General features: G+C 44.4%; 1 protein-coding gene across 2 annotated transcripts; it reads left to right on the top strand.

Annotated features, from left to right (window-relative positions):
* Positions 1-7,491: 7,491 nt before the first annotated feature.
* On the top strand, positions 7,492-13,135 carry LOC109778022 (serine/threonine protein kinase OSK4). Of its 2 annotated transcripts, XM_020336595.3 has the most exons (11): positions 7,492-7,792; positions 8,938-9,126; positions 9,389-9,582; positions 10,612-10,794; positions 10,888-11,019; positions 11,141-11,326; positions 11,638-11,727; positions 11,798-11,881; positions 11,967-12,107; positions 12,185-12,415; positions 12,784-13,135. In XM_020336595.3, exons 1-11 carry the CDS (start codon positions 7,570-7,572, stop codon positions 12,895-12,897), a joined length of 1,767 nt encoding a protein of 588 aa, XP_020192184.1. In that variant the 5' UTR covers positions 7,492-7,569; the 3' UTR covers positions 12,898-13,135. The 2 variants fall into 2 exon arrangements, with proteins under 2 accessions (XP_020192184.1, XP_020192175.1); XM_020336586.3 differs by having other exon boundaries at positions 10,612-11,019.
* The last annotated feature ends 5,753 nt before the right edge of the window (positions 13,136-18,888 follow it).

The raw sequence follows: 18,888 nt of genomic DNA, 5'->3' as shown, positions 1-18,888 counted from the left end.
GTTAGCCATAGAAGTAGAAGTAACCGTTGGCGTGACAACTTCAAGAAGACACAATGATGGAGATCATGATGATGGAGATCATGGTGTCATGCCGGTGACAAAGATGATCATGGTGCCCCGAAGATGGAGATCAAAGGAGCAAAATGATATTGGCCATATCATGTCACTATTTGATTGCATATGATGTTTATCATGTTTTTGCATCTTATTTGCTTAGAACGACGGTAGCAAGTAGGATGATCCCTTATAATAATTTCAAGAAAGTGTTCACCCTAACTGTGCACCGTTGCGAAGGTTCGTCGTTTCGAAGCACCACGTGATGATCGGGTGTGATAGATTCTTACGTTCGAATACAACAGGTGTTGACGAGCCTAGCATGTACAGACATGGCCTCGGAACACACGCAATACACTTAGGTTGACTTGACGAGCCTAGCATGTACAGACATGGCCTCGGAACACGGAGGACCGAAAGGTCGAGCATGAGTCGTATAGAAGATACGATCAACATGGAGATGTTCACCGATCTTGACTAGTCCGTCTCACGTGATGATCGGACACGGCCTAGTTAAACTCGGATCATGTTTCACTTAGATGACTAGAGGGATGTCGATCTGAGTGGGAGTTCATAATCAGATGAACTTCATTATCATGAACATAGTCAAATAGGTATTTGCAAATTATGTCATAGCTTGCGCTTTAGTTCTACTGGTTAAGATATGTTCCTAGAGAAAATTTAGTTGAAAGTTGGTAGTAGCAATTATGCGGACTGGGTCCGTAAACTGAGGATTGTCCTCATTACTGCACAGAAGGCTTATGTCCTTAATGCACCGCTCGGTGTGCTGAACCTCAGCGTCGTCTGTAGATGTTACAAAACATCTGACATACATGTTTTGATAACTACGTGATAGTTCGGTGCGGTTTAGAATTGTGGCACCCAAGACATTTTTGAAACGTTGCAGAATATGTGAGATGTTCCGAAGACTGAAATTGGGATTTCAGACTAGTGCCCACGTCAAGAGGTATGAGACCTCTGACAAGTTTCTTAAGCCTGCAAACTAAGGGAGAAAAGCTCAATCGTTGAGCGTGTGCTCAGATTGTCTGAGTGCCACAATCGCTTGAATCGAGTGGGAGTTAATCTCCCAGATGAGATAGTGATAGTTCTCCATAGTCATTGCCACCAAGCTAGTAGAGCTTCGTGATGAACTATAACATATCAAGGATAGTTATGATGATCCTTGATCTATTCGCGATGTTTGACACCGCGAGAGTAGAAATCAAGAAGGAGCATCAATTGTTGATGGTTAGTAGAACCACTAGTTTAAGAAGGGCAAGGGCAAAAGGGATAATTCATGAAACATCAAGTCGTTTGCTGCTCTAGTGAAGAATCCCAAGGTTGAACCCAAACCCGAGACTAAGTGCTTCTGTAATAAGAGGAACGGTCACTGAAGCAGTACTACCCTAGATACTTGGTAGATGAGAAGACAGGCAAGGTCGACAGAAGTATATTGGATATACGTCATATGAATGTGTACTTTACTAGTACTCCCAGCAGCACCAGGGTATTAGATACCGGTTCGGTTGCTAAGTGTTAGTAACTCGAAATAAAAGCTGCGGAATAAACGGAGACTAGCTAAAGGTGAGATGACGATATGTGTTGGAAGTGTTTCCAAGGTTGATGTGATCAAGCATCGCATGCTCCCTCTACTATCGAGATTTGGTGTTTGCGTTGAGCATGATTGGATTATGTTTATCGCAATACGGTTATTCATTTAAGGAGAATAATGGTTACTCTGTTTATTTGAATAATACCTTCAATGGTCTTGCACCTAAAATGAATCTCGATCATAGTGATACACATGTTCATGCCAAAAAGGATATATGATAGTAATGATAGTACCACATACTTGTGGCACTGCCACTTGAGTCATATTGGTATAGAACGCATGAGGAAGCTCCATGTGGATGGATCTTTGGACTCACTCATTTTTGAAAAGATTGAGACATGCGAACCATGTCTATTGGTATATATGCATGAAGAAACTCCATGCAGATGGATCATTTAGACTCACTTGATTATGAATCACTTGAGACATGCAAATCATACCACATGGGCAAGATGACTGAAAGTCCTCGTTTTCAGTAAGATGGAACAAGAGAGCAACTTATTGGAAGTAATACATTTTGATGTATGCAGTCCAATGAGTGCTGAGGCATGCAGTGGATATCATTATGTTCTTACTTCACAGATGATTTGAGTAGATGCTGAGAATATTTACTTGATGAAACACAAGTCTGAATTATTGGAAGGTTCAAGTAATTTCAGAGTGAAGTTGAAGATCGTCGTGACAAGAGGATAAAATGTCTATGATATGATCATAGAGATATCTGAGTTACGAGTTTGGCACACAATTAAGACATTGTGGAAAGTGTTTCACAATTAATACCTCCTGGAACACCATAGTGTGATGGTGTGTCCGAACATCATGACTGCACCCTATTGGATATGGTGCATACCGTGATGTTTCTTATCAAATTACCACTATCGTTTATGGGTTAGGCATTAGAGACACCCGCATTCACTTTAAAAGGGGCACCACGCAATTCCGTTGAGACGACACCGTTTAGAGACACCTAAGTTGTCGTTTCTTAAAAGTTTGGGGCTGCGATGCTTATGAGAAAAAGTTTCAGGCTGATAAGCTCGAACCCAAAGCGGATAAATGCATCTTCATAGAAAACCCAAAACAGTTGGGTATACCTCCTATTTCAGATCTGGAAGCAAAAGTAATTGCTTCTAGAAACGAGTCCTTTCTCGAGGAAAAGTTTCTCTCGAAAGAATTGAGTGGGAGGATGGTGGAGACTTGATAAGGTTATTGAACCGTCACTTCAACTAGTGTGTAGCAGGGCACAGGAAGTTGTTCCTGTGGCACCTACACCAGTTGAAGTGGAAGCTTATGATAGTGATCATGAAACTTCGGATCAAGTCACCACCAAACCTCGTAGGACGACGAGGATGCGTGCTACTTCGGAGTGGTACGTGATCCTGTCTGAGATATCATGTTGTTGGACAATACTGAACCTACGAGCTATGGAGAAGCGATGGTGGGCCCATATTCCGACAAATGGTTAGAAGCCATAAAATCCGAGAGGATCCATGTATGAAAACAAAGTATAGACTTTGAGAGCACTACTTGATGGTCGTAAGGCTGTTGAGGTAAATGGATCTTTAAGAAGAATACGGACATGGACGGTAATGTTGCCGTCTATGAAGCTCGACTTGTGGCAAAGAGTATTTCCACAAGTTCAAGGAGTTGACTACGATGAGATTTTCTCATCCGTAGCGGTGCTTAAGTCCGTCGGAATCATGTTAGCATTATCTGCATTTGTGAAATCTAGCAGATGGATGTCAAAACAAGTTTCCTTACCAGTTTTCGTAAGGAAAGGTTGTATGTGATACAATCAGAAAGGTTTTGTCGATCCTAAGGATGCTAAAAGGTATGCTAGCTCCAGCGATCCTTCTAAGGACTGGAGTAAGCATCTCGGAGTTGGAATGTACACTTTGATGAGATGATCAAAGATTTTGGATTTATACAAAGTTTATTAGAAACTTGTATTTACAATAAAGTGAGTGGGAGCGCTACAACATTTCTGATAAGTATATGTGAATGACATATTGTTGATCCGAAATGATGTAAAAAATTTCTGGAAAGCATAAAGGGTTGTTTGAAAGGAGTTTTTCAAAGGAAGACCTGGATAAAGCTGCTTACACATTGGGCATCAAGATCTATAGAGATAGATCAAGACGCTTGATGATACTTTCAAAGAACGCACACCTTGACATGATTTTGAAAGAGTTCAAATAGATCAGCAAAGAAGGAGTTCTTGGCTGTGTTACAAGGTGTGAGTATTGAGTAGGACTCAAGACCTGACCACAGCAGAAGAAAGAGAAAGGACGAAGGACGTCCCCTATGCTTCAGACGTAGGCTCTACAGTATGCTATGCTGTGTACCGCACATGAAGTGTGCCTTGCCATGAGTTGGTCAAGGGGTACAATAGTGATCCGGGAATGGATCACATGACAGCGGTCGAACATATCCTTAGTACCTAGTGGACTAAGGAATTTTCTCGATTATGGAGGTGAAAAGGAGTTCGTCGTAAAGGGTTACGTCGATGCGAACTTTGACACTAATCCGGATGACTCTGAGTAGTAAACCGGATTCATATAGTAGAGCAATTACTTGAAATGGCTCCAAATAGCGCGTGGTAGCATCCACAAGATGACATAGATATTCGTAAAGCACACACGGATCTGAAAGGTTTAGACCCGTTGACTAAATAACCTCTCTCACAAGCATAACATGATCAAACCAGAACTCATTGAGTGTTAATCACATAGAGATGTGAACTAGATTGTTGACTCTAGTAAACTCTTGGGTGTTGGTCACATGGTGATGTGACCTGTCAGTGTTAATCACATGGTGATGTGAACTAGATTATTGACTCTAGTGCAAGTGGGAGACTGTTGGAAATATGCCCTAGAGGCAATAATAAATAGGTTATTATTATATTTCCTTGTTCATGATAATCGTTTATTATCCATGCTAGAATTGTATTGATAGGAAACTCAGATACATGTGTGGATACATAGACAACACCATGTCCCTAGTAAGCCTCTAGGAGACTAGCTCGTTGATCAAAAGATGGTTACGGTTTCCTGACCATGGACATTGGATGTCGTTGATAACGGGATCACATCATTAGGAGAATGATTTGATGGACAAGACCCAATCCTAAGCCTAGCACAAGATCGTGTAGTTCGTTTGCTCAGAGCTTTTCTAATGTCAAGTATCACTTCCTTAGACCATGAGATTGTGCAACTCCCGGATACCGTAGGAATGCTTTGGGTGTACCAAACGTCACAACGTAACTGGGTGGCTATAAAGGTGCACTACGGGTATCTCCGAAAGTGTCTGTTGGGTTGGCACGAATCGAGACTGGGATTTGTCACTCCGTGTAAACGGAGAGGTATCTCTGGGCCCACTCGGTAGGACATCATCATAATGTGCACAGTGTGACCAAGGAGTTGATCACGGGATGATGTGAGTTACGGAACGAGTAAAGAGACTTGCCGGTAACGAGATTGAACAAGGTATAGGGATACCGACGATCGAATCTCGGGCAAGTAACATACCGTTAGATAAAGGGAATTGCATACGGGATTGATTGAATCCCCGACATCGTGGTTCATCCGATGAGATCATCGTGGAACATGTGGGAGCCAACATGGGTATCCAGATCCCGCTGTTGGTTATTGACCGGAGAACGTCTCGGTCATGTCTGCATGGTTCCCGAACCCGTAGGGTCTACACGCTTAAGGTTCGATGACGCTAGGGTTATAGGGAAAGCATGTACGTGGTTACCGAATGTTGTTCGGAGTCCCGGATGAGATCCCGGACGTCACGAGGAGTTCCGGAATGGTCCGGAGGTAAAGATTTATATATGGAAAGTTGTTGTTCGGGTTCCGGGAAAAGTTCGGGTTTTTTCGGTATTGTACCGGGAAGCTTCCAGAAGATTCCGGAGGATTCCGGAGGGGTCCGGAGGTCCGGAAAATGTTCCACCACGTCCAATACAGTAGCATGGGCTGAAAGGGGGCGCCCTAGCCTTAATGGGCCAGGGGCACCAGCCCCCCCAAGGCCCATGCGCATGGGAGAGGGGAAACCCTAAGGGGGAGGGCCTCCACTTGACTTGGGAGGCACTCCTCCCCCCTTTGGCCGCCCCCCAAGCCCCATCTAGGGCTGGCCGCACCCCTTGAGGGGGGAAACCCTAGATGGGGGCGCAGCCCTCCCCCTCCCCTATATATATTGAGGTTTTTGGGCTGCCATAGACATGAGAACGTCTCCTTTTGGCGCAGCCCTACCCCTCTCCCTCCTCCTCCTCTCCCGCGGTGCTTGGCGAAGCCCTGCGGGATTGCCACGCTCCTCCACCACCACCATGCCGTCGTGTTGCTGCTGGATGGAGTCTTCCCCAACCTCTCCCTCTCTCCTTGCTGGATCAAGGCGTGGGAGACGTCACCGGGCTGCACGTGTGTTGAACGCGGAGGCACCGTTCTTTCGGTGCTTAGATCGGAATCAACCGCGATCTGAATCGCTACGAGTACGACTCCCTCATCCGCGTTCTTGCAACGCTTCCGCATCGCGATCTACAAGGGTATGTAGATGCACTCCCCTTCCCTTCGTTGCTAGTAAACTCCATAGATTGATCTTGGTGACGCGTAGAAAATTTTGAATTTCTGCTACGTTCCCCAACATTTTGCACTACCTTCACCTCCCTGCCTCGCCTCGTCTTGCTCCACCCATGGCTCACCGCCTGCATCCGTGGCGGAGTGCGCGAGCCGGAGACCCATGCTGCTGTGCCAGAGTTCTTCTGTTCGAAAGCCATGGCTCTGATGCCACGTGTTGTTGCCGAAAGAGGAAGGCGATCACGACAGAGAGAGGTAGGAGACAAGGATCTGTGTAACATTCAACTTGCTACTTTCTCTTATTTCTCTCAATTTATTTGTCCTATGATTACAGAAAGTAAAACCTGCCTATGCCAAGCTTTATGGTCGTGCCATCCCACGACGCTCAATGTGGGCAAGGTGCGTATGCGTGCCGCGATCATGTTCGCATGCCATCACACGACCGGATCAAGGCCGCCCCTAACTAGCTAACTAACCAACAGAATGTAGGTCGACAAAGTCATGTACACGCACACGTTAGTCGGCCGTTTATTTTGCCAAGTATAGCGGTATAGTATTCTTCTACTTAAAGGAAACTAGCTGAATTTGCAACGGGATTGTGGCTAACACTTTTGACGCCGTGCGTGCAGTACACCTTGTCACACCACGGAGTATATAGTTTCTAACGAAGCGCAGTTCTTTTCCCTCAAAAAAAAAAAAAACGAAGCGCAGTTCACCTTCACGCTCACGGCCCACGAATCGGACGGAGTACATCTTGACGCAACGCACCTTCACGTGCGCGCCGCGGAGTAGACCCTCACACGAGCCTGCGCATGCATCACACCTCGTCGCGCATGTACACAGCCTGTGTCGCACACGTGAAATCCAGAGAAAACACCAATTCTAGATGTGCCACGCGAAAATTAATAAGCAGCTAGCTACCAGGATCGTGACTGGTGCAGAGCAGTGTTTTTTTCTTCCCCTTTTTGAGTTGGCAGTGCGTTACCGTGACAGACAAAACAAATTCGGAGAAAACAGTGCAACGTGCGCATGCACCCAATATATTATGAGCCAGCGTCCTCGTCGCGCACGCAATAGCGACGTTCCGTTTAAGTTAATCCCACCCACGCCAACGCCAGCCGCACGGCATGCATGGTCGTCCAAATCAACCGACGACGACGGACGGAGGAATCGACCGGCGCACGCGACGCACTGCGAACGGAAGGAGGGAAATATGGAAACGACAGAGGAGAAAGAGGAAGGCAGCCAGAAAGCCAAACGGCCGCGACGCGCGCGAGGCGATGGTCAGCGAGCGGCGCGAGAGGGAGCCGACACGTGTAGTACGCAAGAGCGATGGTGATGCTGACGCGCATCTTTGCCCTTTCCCCGGTTATGCCGCCCCCACCTAAGCTTGCAGCTATGGCCTATGGCCTAAAGCCTAAAGCTCCTTCAGTCCCACCCCCCGGAGAAGAGAACGACCAGCCGATCGATCGACCCCGGCCGAAACCTCTCTCGATTCGAGGCCGTCCTCCGCTCCACTCTGGATTTGGTGAGGCTGCCCACGGGATTTGGCCAGGTAATCAAGCCAATCGCACTGCTCATCTCTGCGGCAATTCTCGCCGGGGTGTATTGATTCTGCGTCGTCGTTGCTTGCCTGGCTTGGTAGAGAGCTGGGGCGGTCCGCGCGTCCTCTTAATTTTCAGTTCTGAGGGAGTGGGGAATTTACTAGTCCAGTTTGTGTGCTGCTCTGCTTGTGGTTGTGGGGATTGCGGTGCCCCTGATTGTTTCTTCCCTCCAACAGAGATCTTTGCCCGACCAACATTCACCTCATCCGGCCCGCTTGGACTTGAAAGTCTTGATTACTGAGTACTGACTTATCGGTTAATTAGATGGTTTATTGATTGATCGGTCGGCCGACTTTCCCCAAATTTACTCTATATATGGTCGAAAAGATCCTACAGAGCGATCGGGGGATTCTGATTCTGATGCTCATACCGTCGTGTAATTGTTGTGTCTACAGTCATTGAGTAGTGCTAGTAGCAGATTCATGTGTTAGCTCATTCATTGTTGCAGCATGACTGCATTTCCTTTCGTGTATGGCTCTTCCATGTTTACGACACATATATGCCTAGTCATCGTATAATTAATCTGTGAACCTTTTTAAGACTACTTTGCGTCTTAACCCACTAGCTAGGATTCTATGTGTCGTCTCTGTCTTGGCACCAGGGCTGGGCACCCAAAGCACGAGCAAGCATTATCGATAGTTGTTATCCCAACCATCCTTGCCAGATCTGCTACATACATATGAAGAAAGGCCTATAGTCATTCTGTGCTGCGCGTGCAGGCATTTTTATGGTAATATATTATGATCCTACTTGATCCGTACAAGATAGTACTTGTTGGTTGCCGATCATCTCACTGAACCACACTTCAGCGATCGAATATGCTATGGCTCTCCCCATTTGAGAAGGGAACTTCACCCATTTCGTTGACCTTTAATTGCCCTCGCCAGACATGTCACATAGTGGTCTTTCATGGCCAGCCCACTCATTTGACACTCAAGGCCAGTCTCTAAGAAGTGACATGCTGTAAATATTTCATAATATTATACATGATCAGTATATTCCGCGTAACTCATGTTTCACCAGTTTTGATCAACTTTGTCTGAACTATAAAACTGTTTTCTGAATCACACATATCGTTTCTCTTGTTTTGGCATAGTGAAAATGGATGGGAACACCAGAGGAGGCGGACATTCTGAAGCATTGAAGAACTACAATCTGGGCAAAACATTAGGTCATGGCACATTCGGAAAAGTGATGATTGCAGAGCATAAGCTTACAGGACAGAAAGTTGCTATAAAGATTCTGAACCGTCATCAAATGGAAATTATGGAAATGGTAGAGAAAGGTATGCCTCCTTCTCCTTGTACAATAATATAGGATACATCCAACTTGCTTCCTCAGGATTTCGAGTTATCTGCTTTCAGAGTGCTGCTCAGACTTGTGGGCATGTGCCTGACTCCCACTTAAATCAGTTAGTCAGAGATAAACTACATTAGCAGTTCACCTTGTTTTGCTGCTGCGAGTTAGTAAAATTTGCAGCTGGAATTTCTTCATAGGCTGAATGTCTAACGCTTTACTTCTATTGTTTTCTCATATCTCGTTTCCAGCAAAGAGAGAAATCAAGATATTGAGGTTGTTCATTGACTTAATTCACCCTCATATCATCCGGGTTTATGAGGTCATTGAGACACCTAAGGATATATTTGTTGTGATGGAATATTGCCAGAATGGTGAGTTATTGGATTACATTGTTGAGAAAGGGCGGTTACAGGAAGATGAAGCTCGTCGAATCTTCCAGCAGGTGCCTTTCCTGCTCTTGGCATGTTGGGAATAGCAATAGTTGTTCATTAATGAACTTTGCTGAGCTTCTTATTTTGATCGTGAAATGTATGGACATCCTGGCCAATTGTCCAGTGCCCACATTCTTCACGTGCTTACTGTGTAATCATGAGCAATTTGCTTGGTTTGCATTTGTTGACTAAGTTTTAGCTAAGGATTTTTTCTCGACTCCGGAAAAATCGGTTTCAGGAAAATCATAGAATATTCATATTTTTTTGGCACAAAATTTTCAAACAAATTTCAAATTCAGAAATTTCTATTGTATAAATATATTATATTTAAAACATAGTGCACGCTAAGTTGTTGCTGGTCCAGTGGTCAGCTACTTTCTTTCCTTGCGGGTACCCAATGGCCCTGATTCGACTCTTCATCATCAGCACCGTAGCTGATACTTCTTATGCACTAAAAATATGAAGTTTGCAAAAAAACGGAGTTGACTTCTGGCGACATCTAGCAGAGAAGTCAGGCTCTGTAACCACCTGGCCGTGGACAGTTTTATGGTAGCCCATGCATACCCTCTTTTGGCACGATCGTGACGTTTGAATTCAAATGATTTTCTTTTCGGAAGGTAACGGGTCATGTTACCAGAAAATTTGACAAAAAAAGAAGACATTTTAGGTTTTAGCTCAAGACTTGTACCACATATTGTTGCACGCTTTCAAAGGTAATTGCTTTGTATTTTGGATTGAACTGATCAACCAGGTAACGTCTTCTTGATGCGTCGAAGTTTTAGTATCACTCTGGTGTTTCATCTTTTGATGCCTGTGTTATCATTGTATCAGTAATTAAATCAATTCTTGTTTAAATGACATCCTATTCATCATGCCCTGATTGTCTTAGTCTCAGTGCTTAAATCAAATTGTGCTTTCAAACATATAGAGATGGTATATCCTTCTGAAGGCGAATATGTAATTTGAAGGGTTCTTTCTGATTCACTGAATGCGTATTGACGTTTTGTCTCAATAGTTTTTGTTAACTTTTTCTTGAACAGATTATATCTGGTGTTGAATACTGCCACAGAAACATGGTTGTTCATCGTGATCTAAAGCCAGAAAACTTGTTACTTGATTCTAAATATAATGTGAAACTTGTTGACTTTGGGTTAAGTAATGTGATGCATGATGGCCATTTTTTGAAGACTAGCTGCGGGAGTCTAAACTATGCTGCACCAGAGGTATTCACTTATTTGTATTATTTGACTCATTATCCTCATACTTCTTCGCACACATCGTCTGCGGTAATAGCTTTAACGAGGATTTCTGCGCAGCTTATCTCAGGTAACTTGTACGCTGGACCTGAGGTTGATGTCTGGAGCTGTGGAGTGATACTTTATGCTCTTCTTTGTGGCAGAGTTCCATTTGAGGATGACAATATTCCCAACCTGATCAAAAAGATAAAGGTGAGACATAACGTATGTAGATCAATTTGGGTCTGACAAATGTATACCTTTTGTAAATTAATTGGACTTTAGAATTCTTTTTTGGTCTGGAGATTTGACGCCCCCTTGTTTGCTGTTCCAGGGAGGTTTCTATATCCTTCCAAGTTATTTATCTGATCTTGCAATGGATTTGATCCCAAGAATACTTATTGTTGATCCCATGAAGAGAATCACAATTCGTGGAATTCGGGACCACCCATGGTTTCAGAATCGCCTTCCTCGCTACCTGGCAGTGCCTCCGCCAAACACGCCACAGCAAGCCAAAATGGTACCCCATCTATTTCACATTTCAAGCGACTACCATATATACAGGATCTTGGATGGATGATAGGAAAACTAAGATCAACACTTTTTTCATGAAATGCTCTCTCTTATGGGTATAATATTAATGTAATATTTGCAAAACAAATATTATAAAATCAATGACCAAAGGTGTGCCCTGGGTTTCATAAAGGTAGCACATCAAGTCTCCTTGCAATGCTACTCTTTTATTTATCAAAAATTTCATTTACTATCAAGCATTCAAATGCCGTTTGTATGGCAATGATATGCTGATTTGCCATATGTTCATTTCTGAAGATTGATAAAGATACACTTCAAGACATTGTCAATCTGGGATATGATAAAGATCATGTGGGTGGATCACTGTGCAATAGGCTGCAAAATGAGGTATATTCAAACAAAAATTAGTGGTTCATTCCATTCAGTTTTCATAACTGACTTTCGACTATGTTTCCAGGCAACTGTTGCATATTACTTGCTCTTGGACAATCGGTTCCGGGCTACTAGTGGCTATTTGGGGGCTGACTATCAACAACCAATGGTTAGTCCACATTTGCATCATCTGTGACTTGTTTAATGCATTAAAGGTTTAAGCACTATTAACTTATGAGTGGATGGTTCTCTAGGAAAGGAGTTTTAATCAGATTACTTTATCGGAATCAGCAAGGCCAAGTACCAAGAATTATCTTCTTGGAAGCAATGATTCTCAAGGCAGTGGCTTGCGGCCATATTACCCTGTTCAAAGGAAATGGGCTCTTGGCCTCCAGGTCTTGCACATTGTCCACTTTAGTTGGCTTTGTTTTGCACATTCAGCTGTGGAGCTAATGCATCACTTATCCAACAGTCTCCAGCTCAGCCTCGTGATATAATGATTGAGGTTCTAAAAGCACTTCAGGAACTAAATGTCCGCTGGAAGAAGAATGGAGACCACAACATGAAATGCAGGTGGTGCCCTGGGTTTCCTCAGGTCAGTGATATGTTAGATGCCAACCGCAGCTTTGTTGATGGCTCTACCATCATGGATATTGGCGATGCTAATGGGAGGCTACCTACTGCGATCAAGTTTGAAATCCAGGTGAGCAATCTCACCTTCTACGTACTACTAATGTATTTGTTTGCAATAACAAAAAAAAAGGATTGTGTACTCAATGTTGCCTTCACAGTCGGATCACTAGATAAAATAACGATTTTGCTGGAGCAAAGACTGGCCAACATATTCGATTCATAATTGTTACCAAGTGATCATTATTATGTCCTGCATGTGTCTGCAGCTGCCAACAAGTAATTTCTTCTGGTTCATATTGATAAAACAAAATTCCCAAGTTTTAAGGCTGCACAGTATTGGTTGGTCATCCAGTCTATGCTTGAGGTTTTACAATTCGCGGGCATGATACTGTATATGGTGTCTGTTTGGCTCTAAATTTCTCTTGCTTTTTTCTCCAGCTTTACAAGACCAAGGATGACAAGTACCTGCTCGACATGCAGAGAGTCACTGGACCTCAGCTCCTCTTCCTGGAATTTTGTGCGGCCTTCCTTACCAACCTGAGGGTTCTATAGTGCTTGTTTTGGTTGAGTGGTGAATAGCAGAACATATGACTGTCCCGTGCGGTGCCGTTCATCGTCGCAATGGTGTGTAAGTATAGAGGTTGTGTGTTTCATCTTCGGTTTACCCAGTCCCTGACAGTGAACCATGCATTTTACCGAAAAAAACCGTGCTTGTTTGAGTGACTAGTCCTGCGTCAAGCACCAAAAAGGTTAAGTGGTTGCTATAAATAAGACTTAAGTATGGTATAAATAGTTTGAGGTGGTGAACCTTTTCTGACTCTGCGAACAAGCCAGCTCCCACCCCTTCCCCTCTCGCCTATTGGGCCAGCCCATGGACAGGGCTGGACGACCACCAGCTTTTCATTTTTTTATCTTCTTTAAAATAATAAAGAATTTAAAAGAAGTTCCAACCTAAAAAAAAGTGAACATTGGAAATTGTTCCAGAAATCATAAAGTGTCCGTGTCTTAAAAAATGTTCACGTATTGGCAAAATGTTCGTGAGTTTGAAAAAAAATGCATGAAAAATGAATTTTAAAAACGTTCATCGATTCAAAAAAGTTTTAGTGATTTCCAAAAATTGTTCACAATTTCAAAAATTATTCATGAGTTAATGTTCAAAAATATTTAAAACAATTTTCTGGAATTTCGAACTGAAAATCCAAATTTTCATAAGTAATGTTCACAAAACTCAAACAATGTTAGCTGATTCAAAACAATATTCATGAATTCAAACAATGTTCGTCAAAGACAGAAGGTGTTTCTGAATTTCAAAAGTTGTTCCCGAATTTCAATAATTGTCCGCCTATGCAAAAAAAGTTGTTCACATGTTCCATAACAAATTTACGCAATTACAAAAAATGTTCGTGCAATGCGAAAATGTTCAGGAGTTTAAAAAAGGTTCGCAATTTCAAATATACGATAAACATTTTTTAAATCCAGAAATGTTCATCCCAAATTTTAAAAATGTTCATGAATTTAGGAAATTGTATGCAATTTCCAAAATGTGATGAACATTTTTTGAATTGGATGAACAAATTTTGAATTCAAAAATGTGCCTGGATTTCAGAAAGTGTTCCTAAAATTTGGAAAAGAGAAAAACAAAAACATGAAAATGAAGAAAAGAAAATTAAAAAGATGAAATTTAACAGAAAGAGGACAAATAGAAATAAAAATTGAAAATAGAAATAGAAAGGAAATAACGAAAAATGAAAAATGAAGAAAAGAACTGTAGGGAGAAACAAAAAGGGGAAAGAAAAAAGATCTGGGAAGGTTCTAGACAGGAATGGAGTACGTAGCGGGCGTCCTACGCGCCAAATTGGGGACCGCTCTCGAAGTTGTGCCACGTACTGCAGGTGGTGATGCGGCAAGCGGTAACACAAGCTTTGTGATATTATTTCATGCTCTGGCTTCTATTTGCCTTGCTGTTGAACATGGTGATGTTGCATTGTCTGCAATGCGCGACGGCAGGCGTGCGACACGACCATACAGGCGGAAGCGCTGGGCTGCGGCCTCGGCCAGCGCGCGACGGCGGGCGTACGAGGCGGCGACGCCTTTGTCTGGCGACGGTGCTCTACAGCTCAGGTGTGGTGCAGCGGCTGCGAGGTCATTTTTCTCGAGTGGTTGCGTGCGGGCCGGCCTCGACCAGATCTCGGCGGACCTAGTGCCGATTTGCCATCATGCCATGCAGCGAGGGTCGTGGGCATCCGACTCAATCATGGCCGTCGGCCGGTGAGGTGGGCAACGTGGCAGTGGCAGTGGTTGGTGCGTAGGACGGTAATGTCCATATCTCGCCATGTGGATGGCGCGGCCTATAAGGTGGCTAGGGCTGGGGTTGACGGCTTCCTCCATGGCTTTTCGGGCATGGGTTGGGGGCTGCAGCGTGCTGGCGGTGGTGCCTGCTCAGCGGCATCAGGTTAGCGGTGACAATCTTCTCCCGTGGGGACGTGGTGGCCGGGTGTTGTACGTTGGTAGGCCGACAGTTGAGGATCGGGTCGCGGGGAGCCGAAGGTGGTGGGTGCTTAGCGGCCTAAGGTATCGACTACCACCGGGTGATCGAAGGTGCCGGCTGCAATGGGGGACTCCCCCGCCAGGATCTGTATTTGGCCAGATTTCATGGCCGACGCCCCCCTCCCGGTAGTGTTGGCTTGCAGATGGCAGCATGCGTGTGTTAGCTACTGGTGCAGGGGGTGGACTTAGGCCCTCACTAGTAGAAAACCGGGCTTTGGTCACAGGACAATATTCACATTAGTTCCGGTTCAGTCACGAACCGGGACTAATGTGAGCATTGGTCCCGGTTCGTGCGGCCAGGGGCCTGCCGGGCCTCGTGGGGGCATTGGTGCCGGTTCGTTCGGACCCTTTGGTCCCGGTTGGTGGGACAAACCGGGACCAATGGGCCACGCTCCTGGCCCACCACCCTTTAGTCCCGGTTCCTACCACAAACCGGGACTAAAGGGCTGGTCCTAATTGCGGCCAGTGTTTAGTCCCACCTCGCCAACCGAAGGGCGCTCACACCAGTTTATAAGTCCGTCCCTCTCTGCCTTGTTGAGCTCCTCTTAAAGTGAAAATAGATGCCCTTATACAGGGAATTTGACGTAAATTCACAGTAAATTTCATAGAAATTTATTATGAATTTAGGTTGAATTTCCTCTATAAGCGCATCTATGTTCCTTTTTTTAAGGAAATAAAATAAATAAACCTTAATAAAATAAATAAAAATAAATAAACCTTAGTAACATAAACTATAGTAACTAAAATAAATAAACCTTAATAAATTAAATAAAAATAGCAGCAGTAAAATAAATAAAAATAAAATAATTAAAGTAAAATACATAAGTAATTAGAAATAAAATAAATAAGTTTTTTGTTGTAAGTAAAAACAAAACAAAACAAATAAAGCACAAGAGAAAACAAAAAACAGAGAAAAAAATTATGCCACCTATTGGGCCACCACGGCCTGAATACGACTTGAAACCCATCCGTGGGCCAGGATTCAGGCCCGCAGAAGGCCCAGTAGGCCCCACAGGCAAAGAGAACGGTTAGGCCCGAAAGCCTGCAGTTGAGAGGAGCTCGAGAGGGTGGGCGCAGCAGCACTTATAAACCACTCTCGAGCCCTCTCAACTAGCGAGGTGGGACTAAACTTTTGACGCGGGGCAGCACAAGGCCTTTTGTCCCGGTTGGTGCCACCAACCGGGACGAAAGAGGGCATTGGTCCCGGTTCGTGGCACAAACCGGGACCAAAGGCCTTTAGTCCCGGTTGGTGCCACGAACCGGGACCAAAGAGTTCCCTATATATACCCCATCGCCACAGCAGAGCACTCCACAGTGCTTTGTTTTTTCTGGCCGGCGAGGGGAGGGCATTTGGGTGCTCTAGCTCACCTCCTATGCACATGAGGTTTTCGATGAAATGTCTGAGCCACACTAGTTACTCTTTCTCCTCTCGAAACTCGACCTCCGAGCTCCATTTTCCCCGAGATTTGTCTAGGTTTAGCGGTCCGTCACGTCCCGTCCCCGTCTTCACCGCCGTCGATTGCCCGCGCCGATCTCGTCGCCAGCACCACCGTGGTGAGCCTCTTGTTCTTATCTTCTTTCTGAAAGGAAAAATTCTTACTTTAGATAGTTACTTGTCTAATTTTGTTACTTTTATTATTCCTTCTTATTACATAGTGCGATGGTTTTGGTATCCGCCGCGTCGGCCCACGTCCTGTCTATGATTCGGATGTGGTATATATTATCTTTTTATAACTATTTGGTTCATTTATTGTTTATGACAAATATACCGACCAACGTGACATAGATTTTATTTATCTAGGAGGTGGTTGAACCGGAAATTCTAACCGACCCTATTGTCGAGAGGTTAAATTTAGTTGAAGAAGAAAACAATTACTTGAAGGAAAAAATAAAAAAATTGAGGAGGAGAAGATGATATTGGAGTTGCATGTTGCGGATGTCGTCGATGATCACAAGATCAAGATGGATGCAATGCGCTTGAAGATTAGAAAGGTTAGAAAATATGCCATTCATACCGAGGCTTGGTATTATTATGCCGTTGGATCAATTGTTACCTTGGTTGCGATTATGATCGCATTTGTTTTCGCATTGAAATGTTTTACATAGTTTCAATGTATGGTTTAATTAATTAGATGCTCTGGAGAGCTATATATATGTTGTTAGATGAGAACTATGTATGTACTTTGGTTTTAATGTGATGATGAACTTCTATTAATTTGGTCACTTAATTATCTATTCATGATGTTCTGTAATGGTTTTTGACACACTTAATTATATATAATGCACGAAGATGAACCGGCAATGGATGTACGGTGACAGACACACCTCCGAGTACATTAAGGGCGTGCATGATTTTCTCGAAGTGGCTGAGGCAAACAAGCAGAATCGTTTTATGTGTTGTCCATGCCCTATATGTGGGAATACGAAGTCTTACTCTGACCGGAAAATCCTTCACACCCACCTGCTTTACAAGGGTTTCATGCCACACTATAATGTTTGGACGAGGCACGGAGAAATAGGGGTTATGATGGAAGACGGCGAAGAAGAAGAGGACGATGACAACTATGTGCCCCCTGAATACAGTGATGCTGCAATGGGGGAAGCTGCTGAAGATCAAGAGGAACCAGACGATGTGCCCAATGATGCTGCAAGGGGGGAAGCTGCTGAAGATCAAGAGGAACCAGTGCCCGATGATGATGATCTCCGCCGGGTCATTGTCGATGCAAGGACGCAATGCGAAAGTCAAAAGGAGAAGCTGAAGTTCGATCGCATGTTAGAGGATCACAAAAAAGGGTTGTACCCCAATTGCGAAGATGGCAACACAAAGCTCGGTACCGTACTGGAATTGCTGTAGTGGAAGGTAGAGAATGCTGTGCCTGACAAAGGATTTGAGAAGCTATTGAAAATATTGAAGAAGAAGCTTCCAAAGGATAACGAATTGCCCGACAGTACATACGCAGCAAAGAAGGTCGTATGCCCTCTAGGATTGGAGGTGCAGAAGATACATGCATGCCCTAATGACTGCATCCTCTACCGCGGTGCGTACAAGGATCTGAACGCATGCCCGGTATGCGGTGCATTGCGGTATAAGATCAGACGATATGACCCTGGTGATGTTGACGGCGAGCCCCCCAGGAAGAGGGTTCCTGCGAAGGTGATGTGGTATGCTCCTATAATACCACGGTTAAAACGTCTGTTCAGAAACGAAGAGCATGCCAAGTTGATGCGATGACACAGTGAGGACCGTAAGAAAGACGGGAAGTTGAGAGCACCCGCTGACGGGTCGCAGTGGAGAAAAATCGAGAGAAAGTACTGGGCTAAGTTTGCAGCTGACCCAAGGAACGTATGGTTTGGTTTAAACGCGGATGGCACTAATCCTTTCGGGGAGCAGAGCAGCAATCACAGCACCTGGCCCGTGACTCTATGTATGTATAACCTTCCTCCTTGGATGTGCATGAAGCGGAAGTTCATTATGATGCCAGTTCTCATCCAAGGCCCTAAGCAACCCGGAAACGACATTGATGTGTACCTAAGGCCATTAGTTGAAGAACTTTTACAGCTGTGGAATGGAAACGGTGTACGTACGTGGGATGAGCACAAACAGGAGGAATTTAACCTGCACGCGTTGCTGTTTGTAACCATCAATGATTGGCCCGCTCTCAGTAACCTTTCAGGACAGACAAACAAGGGATACCACGCATGCACGCACTGTTTAGATGACACTGAAAGTATATACCTGGACAAATGCAGGAAGAATGTGTACCTGGGCCATCGTCGATTTCTTCCGACCAACCATCAATGTCGAAAGAAAGGCAAGCATTTCAAAGGCGAGGCAGATCACCGGAAGAAGCCCGCCATGCGTACCGGTGATCACGTACTTGCTATGGTCAATGATTTACACGTAATCTTTGCAAAGGGTCCCGGCGGACTAGCTGTTCCGAATGACGCTGAGGGACACGCACCCATGTGGAAGAAGAAATCTATATTTTGGGACCT

This window comes from Aegilops tauschii, chromosome 3 (assembly GCF_002575655.3).
Source record: "Aegilops tauschii subsp. strangulata cultivar AL8/78 chromosome 3, Aet v6.0, whole genome shotgun sequence".
NCBI classification, from domain to species: Eukaryota; Viridiplantae; Streptophyta; class Magnoliopsida; order Poales; family Poaceae; genus Aegilops; species Aegilops tauschii.
The sequence above is the reverse complement of the archived record's forward strand: the minus strand, read 5'-3'. Positions and strand labels throughout refer to the sequence as shown.